We start from the raw sequence: 9,805 nt of genomic DNA, 5'->3' as shown, positions 1-9,805 counted from the left end.
TGGAAAACCTGTTCACACATGGGATCTTATTTTCTCTTCCAACTAGGCCTGCCTGGGCTAGCCTCCTGAAAAGATAAGCATCCTCCAAGGTCCCAGCAACAGCCTCAGACCAGGAAGTGAGGCTGCAACCCACTAAACCAAAGAGTATTAGATTACGTTTGAGCTGGTAATCCCATTCCCAGGCATCTATTCATCAGAAATGAAATTATTATCTCACAGAATCACCTATCAATCCTGTGTTCACTGAAGCAGTTTTCCAAACAACCAAGAAACGGAGACTACGCACCCTCAACTAGTGGATAAATAAAATGTGGTGCACATATACAACAGAATGCTAAATGGCAAAAAAAAAAAAAAAAAAAAAAAGGACTGAAAGTAGAGATCGTGGTACTTAGTGAAACTAGCCCCACACAGAAGCAGCACATGACCTCATACATGAAATCTCATCAAGCAAATGTCACAGAAGCGAGAGTTCTATCTTCTTAACGAGAAAGAGTAAATAAAATCCAAAAGTACAACAGATACTGCGAGAGGGAAAGAAAGTGTCCAAAGGGAAGGAACAGGTGGGATGAGGAAAAGGAGAAGAGAAAGAAGGAAGGGAAAAGAGCCAGACAAATAGCTTAGTGGATGAAAGTGCCTGCAAGCAGGTGCACGGGCCGGTGGTTCGATCCCCGGGCCTGCCATGCCAACCCCACCCCCGAGGAGCGCTGAGACAGCAATTGAGACTGGGCGTGATGGTGCACGCCTGTAACCCTAGCTCTTGGGAGGCTGTAAACAGGAGGATCACTAAGTCCAATCTAGTAGTGAGACCCTAAGCACCCTGTAGGCCACTCCTTAAAAATTGCAAAAATAAAATAAAAAATACAAAAGAAAGGGAAAAATAATGTATGCATCTATACAAGATAGCTGGGACAACTATATGCTGATTTCTACTGGTCTGTTGAAAGGAACAGTTGATGCTTACATTTTTTTTCTTCTTTTAACTTTTTGGCCAATTTTGCATGCTCATCTATTGTATACTGAACAACTAATTTGAAGACAGCAATATGCAATATTAACAACTATTGTTGAATTCCTATCATTTTGCTTAGTGAAATTCTGTATTGTTTCTAATGGGCATATATATATATATATATATATATATAGAGAGAGAGAGAGAGAGAGAGAGAGACAGAGACAGAGAGACAGAGAGAGAGACAGAGAGAGAGAGACAGAGAGAGACAGAGAGAGAGACAGAGAGAGACAGAGAGACAGAAAGACAGAGGCAGATAGAGAGACAGAGACAGAGAGAGAGAGAGAGAGAGAGAGAGAGAGAGAGAGAGAGAGAATTGGTGGTTATTGGACACCTGGATAGAGGAGCGAGAAGGGAGGGCAGGGAAAGGTTGGTAAATGGGTTACAGTTCAACAGGAGCAAGCTCTGGTGTACCACTGCCAATAGTCTGCCTGTAGACAGCAAAAATGTACTACACTGCTGAGATCTGCTGCAGCTGGAAACTGGTCAAGTGTGTGAGGGCAAGACAAAACCACAGTGCCTAAAGCAGTTGAGTTACCTCAGTCGTGAAGAAGCATCCTGCCCGGTCAATGTCAGCCGCTAGTCACTGGGCAACCTCGTGTCACATGATACTGACTTTGCAAAGGTATAAATAAATGCCCCTACTATTGTTCTTGGAGTCCTTCGCCAGTCAGGCAGACAGACCACCAACTGACCCAGCTCTTGTCTCTTGTGCACCTTTTCTGCATTCCTGCTGCAGTTCTCTCCAGGGCATCTGAGACACCAAAGAATCCCCACCCTATCCATTCAAAGAGCTCAAGAAAAGGATCATGAAAGTTTTATAAAGTTTTTATAAATCGTCCATGTGGGACGAGATAAATATGCTTAACCTTCTTTGGACGTTATGCAATGTATGTATGTATGGAACATTAAAACATACGCTTCAAGTATCTACAACTTCTTATGTTTACAAGTTATCTAAAATGCATTAAATAAAATCAGTAAGTTTGTTGTCATTGTAAGCTCCGAAGTGTTTTGTTACACAGCGAAGAGTAGCACGTGAAATGAAAGAGTAGCATGTAACTTGTGAAAAGTCACACAATGAGCTAAACACTGTTGTTTTGGCTCAAAGAATGTTGTATGTTGTATCGTCTTTTGACCCATGCTCCACCCACTCGTGGGCAGATCTACACTCCCAAGATGACATTAAAAATGCTTAAAGGGCTTCGGCAATTTGGACTAGAGGAAGCTCCCTGGTATTCCCAGAGTGAACTCCTAGGCCTCTCAGGGAGGCAGACACTAGCCAACTGGTCTATTTACTTTATTTACTTGGCTTATTCTGTTTTGCTCTGTGTTTTGGTAGTGCTGGGATGAAGAGCCCTTCCAACGAGCTCCACCCTCGCCCCCAGTGCAGTCTTTAAGCCCCCAGTTCGGCTGTGTAAGCAACAGCACACAGAGAACCAGCTCTGCTGGACACCACTGCTGAGTTCCAGAATCAGGCCCTGAACAGTGCGGGAATTCACCTCCTCTCAGACCCCACCACTTCCCCAGGGCCTTCTAACCCATCCCACCCTGAAGCCACCACCTCACCCAGGCCAGCCCAGACATCACACAAAAGCCAGACTATTCGCAGATAATTTATTCAGAATTTTAATATAAACAAGTAATTATCCCATATTTTACATGCAGAAAAATTTCAATTACCCTCCCTCTAAAAAAAAAGGCATAGTCTGTACATGGTGCTACTCGGCTCTTGTAGGAAAACATTGAAAGATAATAATAATTGAGCTTTGGGTGGGTTTTTTTTTTTTGTTTGTTTCTGAGTTACTGTCTGCAAAAGCTGCGGCACACTGGACCCTGCGCTGCTGACACGCAGGGCTGAGGCCACCCAGGCACACTGAAGGGCAAGGAGCAGCAGCTTTGACACAAAGTACAGAGACCAAGCAAGCTATTCCTGAATACAGGCACAAATGCACACTCACCAGGGAGCCACCCTTCCTTCTCAAATGGGACCAACCCAGAGCCCTAACTTCACAAACTCATGTTTATCAAGGATTTTTAGGGCCCACACTTAGATAAAATTTGGCTGGAGCCTAGCTCTGGACTTTGATGGTTAGCAGACAGTGACAGTAAATGTCATTACACTCCCCCCCATGTCGCAAGGATCCCTAAAGATGCATTTGACTTCTGCCACAACTCCTGAAAGTCCATTGTACTTTTGTGTGTGTTCTGAACGGCTGTTGGCCTGTTCTTCCACTTTCCATCCTTACCTATGCTGTAAATTTGCATTCTGAAATCACACTCTTCCTTGTGCACCCTGTACATGAAAATCTGCGTGCACCTTCTCCCTACCCCCCAAAATCCATAATCTCAGAAGACCCCAAGTAGCAAGGACTCACCAGAGGGTGCTATAACACACAGAACCTCCGAGTTCCATCCATCGTGACATAGAAGAATAACTGGTTGGGACTACGGCACATCCATTCATTTGCCAGGGTGGATAGCACAGGCCAGGGTCTGATGCTGAAACTGCCCCGAGTCTTCCCAGTATTACAGTGGGCTGCAAATAAGCAGCTTCCAACCCAACACAGGCATCTCACGGTTCCTGAGCAGGACAGAGCGGGAGATCTGCCCACTGATTGCTGGCATAAGTCCCAGCAGTGGCAGCTTTAACATACAGGCCCCTGCATCAATTCCCATATTTTCTGTCAATTGTGCTCAGACTATATCCAGAGAACCAGCAACGCTTCCCCTCCATACTAACTTCCAATGACAGGACAGCACCTAGGACAGCTCCCCAGAAATGAACATTTCCTGGTATGTAACTGACATCACTGATCCGTGGAGAACATGATGCCTGGTATTCTTCTAGAAAAAGAATGATATCATGGGTTTCATGTTGTGAAGAGAAAAGGTTTTATAGTAGTGAGCCTTCTTTAAAAACAAACAGAAAGTATCAACTGTAATAATGCATTACTACAAACTCCCAGGACACCTGTGCCTTTCTACAGCCAAGGCTCTGTTGTTCCAAAATCAACACTGCCTTGTGAGAAAAGGAAATGTATAACCCTTGAACTGCTTACTCTTTTCCATGTAGCAGTGGACATCAGAAAATACAACAAAGTCCCATCTGCACCCGTCAGGCCCAGAGCTCTACTGCTCTCCAGTGAAGAAGGCTAAGCCTGGTAGGGCAGCGCCCACAAATACAAATGCAGCGAGGCTTGGAGGGTGCATGAGATGACACCCCTGCTGGCTCTGCCTAGTGTTTGCAAAATCGCACAAGTCAATCAGTACCAGCTTGATGTCAACACAGTGCCAAAGTTTTTCTTGTCGGAATAATGACAAGTTTTAGATCAGGATTTCCAAAATGTCTCCTTCCCACTCAGATAAAAACAGACATTGCTCGAGATGTTACAGATGAGGGGCCCAAGAATAGATTTGTTCTATCCACAGAGATTGTCACCAGTCTGAAAGGAGTGGGATCAAGCCATCAGACAACCTGGGCACTTTTGTGCCCACTTCCAGGGTACCTGGAGGGACAGGTGAGACACTGGCTGTGAGTCAAAGCTCATCTTGGCCTCAGCAGGACCAAGGCCACTGACCTCTCACCAAAGACCAACAGACCACATACCCCACAGATCAGACACATCGTCATGGCCTAAACTTGATTTACGTTTGGGGAGCGTGGCATCAAAGACGCAAGATTTCATTTTAGAAATGAAGATTAAATGGAGAGAATGTGATCAGCCAGGGGTTAAGGGCTATGTCCACATGAAGGCCACAATTGCTCCAACCCAATTCCCTCCCTCAAAATTCTGCCTGGTCCCTGGCATTCAGAACCAGTTGGTACCTGTGTTCCCTGACTGGATCCAAACAGAATTCTGAAATCTCAAAGATGTCCATATTGAACCACATCCTAGCAATACACTGAGGTAGACTGTGCTGATAAAAAAAAATCATGACCCACATTAACCTGTTTATTTTTCCTTGGTAAAAATTTACATGCACTGTTTTTGTACGAAAGTGATTTTAGAGTGATTTTTATATATTAAAATAAATACTTTCCCCAAGTAATATAAGAAAAACCTTTCTGAATTAGAAAAATGTGAAAATTGTTGCTACCGTAGTATATGACTGCTACAAACTTACTACGAAAAGAACAAAATACCTACATCTACATGTGTCTTTAATTTACGTAAAGACCCTCTTCTATTTACAAATTAATTTGGCAAAAATTATTTCTGTACTCTTGCTTCTCGTACCACCACAGATGTCACCCAGCCATACTCTACACACTGTGATTTCTCAAATCATATAAATTACAGCCATGTGCAATTGGGATTTGTGTCTACCTGTGTTCTGAATTACAAATTGAAAGAGTCCAGAGGTTGCCATTATGTCTCTGTCCCACGACGAAGAAGAGAAGGAAACAATCAAACACCTAGGAGAAAAGGCAGTGGGGGTGACCCACGGGCGATGATCCTGATGAATCCAGAGGCGCATCCACCACATTCTTCACTTGAGCAGCTGTGGTTCTTTTCACATGAAGAAGCGGTGGGTTCACATCCACATGGAAGTTCTCATTGATGGGAAGGCCTGTGATGGTTTCTTCTCCAGAGCTGAAGTTTCTTAGGGATGCAACGTTATAAGTACCTGAGAAATATGCTCAGGCCCCACATCTGGCCCAGCTGTAGTCCCAGGGCACAGTGTAACTCTAGGAGTTTGGTTCTGAGGACAGCCAGATGCCCCAAGAGTAGAGGGGCACTGGCACATATCCCCAGGCAACTCCTGCACTATTGCTTAGTGTTTCTGAAGTCTGTCCATGTTGTTGGTCTTCAGGATCAGATTTTGCTGTGTTTGCATAATAGCTAAAGAGGGTTCACCCCCAGGAGAAGTGCCTTGAGGTAAGGTACACAGAGAGAGCCAGTGGGTGAACACAGGCATTCTCCAAGGCAGGCCCAGCTCTAGGTAATCGCCAGCTTGTCCAAGCTGGGAACTTTCAGCAGACCTTAGGGTCTGGACCAGATCATCCACAACACCCAGTCGCCCTCATACTCCACATGGCCTCACGATGTCCAAAAGGGTTAGCAGCTAATGTGGCTTCTCAGAAAACGGATGCCTTTAACCAAGCAAGGAGGACATTCGTGCCTCACTCCCTCCCCTCCACAGGCGGGCCCACACACCACCCCCACCCAACACCCAGGAAACAGTCAATAACTTAGGAGGCTAATGCCAGATATGGCTGAAAAATTAAATACATTGCAAATGTATTCTCAAGACCCTTGTCACCTCAGTTCTTTCTTCCCCCTCCTCCTCCTTTTTCTTTTTCCTTTGTTTTGTTTTTTGTCATTGTCATTGTTGTTGTGGCTTTTTTGGTCTTCTAAAGATCTACAATCACTCCAAACTAAATGCTTCTCGCTCAGCTCCTAGAAAACGTTTTGTCACCAAAGGGAAGGAAGAGCAGACACCTGAGGGAAGGCTTCTGACATGACAAGAACCTGTCAAGGGCGCTCTCCCATAAATACCAAGGAAGGGGAGAGAAGGATGTGAGCTGAAACACAGCCAACAGCAGAACGTGCATGGACCAGGACCTGAAGCATCACTCCAGCAGGCAGTCGGCACACACCCCACACACAGCCCGGAAGTCTAACCTGGCCACACGCGTGCCCCGATGCACACGCGTGGACGTGCTCACACGTGCGTGAGGACTGCACACCCTTTATCAAAACTATGAAAGCAGCAGCTATTGGTCAACTTGAGGAACTGATTTCGTGAGTAAGAAAAATAAAATAAAATCCTTCCACCTGGATGAGAAAAACTGTCTTCTCAAAGCTCACCCCATTGAGCTTGGAATTCTCTCGGAACAGGGTTTTGCATCTCCTTTCTGACCAACCTTTGTTCCACAAACAAGATTTGTTATAGCTCAGACACCAGCAAAAGAAAAAAAGAAAACCTTTGTAAAAACAGGTACTCCTTTTTTTCCAATCTCCTAAAAAAAACAAAACAAACAAAAAAAAAAAAAATCAGAAAAAGAGTCCTTGTTTGAAACTGTGTAAGCCAAAAAAGGCAGCAGCCATGGAAACCCCTTCCCCTCTAGGTTCACAGATAAGTCCTCTGACGAGCTGAGTCGGCAGTCGCACCCCTATGCTTCATGTCAAAGGAGAAACAGAAATGTCCAGGAACAATCTGAGCTCCGTTTGATATCAGGGTAGAGTCGCGAGAATCCTGAGTTTTCTGGAGGTGTTCAAACCAGGGGGAAGGGGAAAAGCACGGGAAGCCCTCCCCCAGGCGGGCGCTGTTAGGACGGGCTCGACCGCGGCAGGGGCAGGATCCGCCCGTTCTTCTTGCCTCCGTTCATGTGCGTATAGGGGATGTGCTCTTCGTAGCTGCGCTTGATGACCAGCGAGGACCCTCCCTCCCGGCCCCCCGCCTCCTCCCGCTGACAGTGTGAGGACCGGTCCAAGGGGACATTCTCCATGTCCTCGAACTCCAGCTCTAGCTCCTCGCTCTCAGGAGCCTTGTTCTCCTCGCTGTGGAAGAAGGAGACTTCTGGGAAGCTGGGGTGAAGGTCGTCCTTCAGTAGGTTGACGATGTCCAAGAAGGTCGGCCGCATCTTAGGGTTGAACTGCCAGCACATGCGCATCAGGTCAGTGCTGTGGGACGCAGAGGGACACACTGCGGTGAGTCTGGGGGCCCGGCCAACCAGCCCTACCTGCCCAGGGAGGCTGCGCTCTCCTGCCATGTGGAAGCCCCATGGAAACAAACCCAGAGGCAATTCTAGGGGTTCTGGAAGACCGTTTTATTTGTTGCCCAAGCTGCCTTCGAACTTCAGATCCACCTGCCTGGACTTCCAAGTAGGCTGGGGTTGGGTGTGCACCGCTGTGTCCAGCTGGGTGTACGGAACCCAGACCCGGCCTCGCGGCGCATGCCTATAACCCCAGCATGTTAGGAGCTGGGACAGGAGGACCAGAGTTCAACTCCAGCATGTATAACTTTGCAAGACTCTATCTCTAAATAAATAAACAAATGACTTGGCTACAGCTCAGTGCAAAAGCCCTGGAGTTCCACTCTCACTACCAAAATAAACAAAAAAGCCTGAAAGGCTCTTTCTGGTGCCAGAAAGCAACCTTTTACACATCCTTGACGGCTACTACCTTGGAATTTGCGGAGGCTGCGCTCCTATCTGGGGCTGCTCTGGAGGATTCTCTGGGCCCACCAGGAATTCCAGGCTTACAGGCCACCTGGAGTGGTGATAGCTGAGCCGCACACAGCAGGTGCAATCCTCAGGGGCTCAGCTTTGAGTGGACTTAACAAAGACTCCTTCCTCCCCCTCCAGGAGGGGGCAGGTGGAGCTGTAGCTAGGGAGCCAGCCCCTTCCTGGTGGGCTACACAGTATCTACCAGAAGGAGACCCACCCACAGCATCTACCCAAACACAGGGGCTGGGCCCATACCTCCCAGGCTGCCCTGGGACCTACAGGCCACAGGAGCTGGTGGCCTGGGTTTTCTGTTTTACCTCCTTCTGTTTACTCTCTGCCTCCCGCTAGGGCAGCAACTGACAAGCACCAGCCTTCTGACCCAATCCAGCCCCCTGAGTATGTTTATAAATAATGTTTTGTGCCTGCATTGTGGTATGGTTTCTGTCTTACAAGTCTGAGCACTGGAGGTTTGGTCTCTAGTGTTCAGAGGAAGGGGTCTTGGTGGCCTGCCAATTAAGCTCAGTTGTTTAAGCAACTGCACGTGCAAATGTAGTCAGGCACAGGATACTGCAGGGGTTCAACCCCCACCTCCACCTGCCTTATCAAACCCACCCTTAAGGCAGCCTGAGCCAGCCAAATAAAAAAAATCTTTCTCAGAGATAACTCACTTCACAGTTTGTCGCAGAAGTTTTTTCAAACTGATGTCTGATTTTGGCATTAAAATGATCACCCTCCATAAATTTTCAGAAGAACAAAGTATAAAGAATGACAAAGAAATCTCTACACAGTAGTAAGTACTCACTGTAGAAAGCTGAAAACCACCCCCAAAATGCTGTTGCTCCTTCAGCTGGCATCCCAGGTCCTCCCTACCTGGCACACGTGGAAGTGGAACGGAGACCTACTTCCTCCACTTGAGACGCTAATACAAGTTTCTACTCTGGGTTCAGACATAGCCTCATAAGGGTCCCTGGAGGTCTCAGTTGTTGTGTCAGATTAAAATTATCAGTGGTCTTTAGAAGTCTCATACTATTGGATTTTCAGTTTGTTCCGTTTTGCTATTTTACAACTTCAAATGACATTGCCCTGCATAGCTAGTACGACAGTGATGACAATGGTTATCTAACGACACCATTTCTTCTTTTCTTCATTTTGGCTTTTGAGGCAAGGTCTCACTATGAACTCACTCTGGAGCCCAGGCTGGCCTAGAAGTCAAGGTGGTCCTCCCGCCTCAGCTTCCAGAATGCTGGAACCATCGGCACACACTCGCGTGCCTGGCCTCTAGCGACACCATTCTGTCACTGCGTATTAGAACTCCTTGTCTTTCTTCCTTTTCATCATTGCTTTTTTTCTTTCCTTCCTTTCTTTTTTTTTTTCTAATTTTAGAACGTGGTATTTTCTTTACATTTATTGGATCACTAACAAGGGTAGACGATTTTCCTAATACTTAATGGCATGTGTTCACCATTTCATTCTCTAACAAAAATTTAAAACAAAATATTGGACTGGCCAAGTAGCTCAGCAGATTAAAGTTCCTGCAAGCAGGCCCAGGGGCCAGGGGTTCAATCCCCAGGCCTGCCATGCTGGCCCTGCCGCCAGGGCGTGCAGAGATGGCGATT

General features: G+C 46.6%; 1 protein-coding gene across 4 annotated transcripts in view; it reads right to left on the bottom strand.

The window, feature by feature from the left end:
* Nucleotides 1–6,965: 6,965 nt before the first annotated feature.
* Nucleotides 6,966–9,805, bottom strand: part of Insr (insulin receptor) — a 141,088-nt gene continuing 138,248 nt past the window's right edge. For all 4 annotated transcript variants that reach the window (XM_023705113.1, XM_023705114.1, XM_004644903.2 and 1 more), the window contains one exon: nt 6,966–7,644. In XM_023705113.1, the coding sequence (XP_023560881.1) occupies nt 7,290–7,644 (355 nt within the window). In that variant the 3' untranslated portion in view covers nt 6,966–7,289. The remainder of the gene's footprint in view (nt 7,645–9,805) is intronic.

This window comes from Octodon degus, unplaced genomic scaffold, assembly GCF_000260255.1.
Source record: "Octodon degus isolate 3935 unplaced genomic scaffold, OctDeg1.0 scaffold00214, whole genome shotgun sequence".
In the NCBI taxonomy this organism is placed as follows: Eukaryota; Metazoa; Chordata; class Mammalia; order Rodentia; family Octodontidae; genus Octodon; species Octodon degus.
This window is presented reverse-complemented; position numbering and strand designations above follow the sequence as displayed.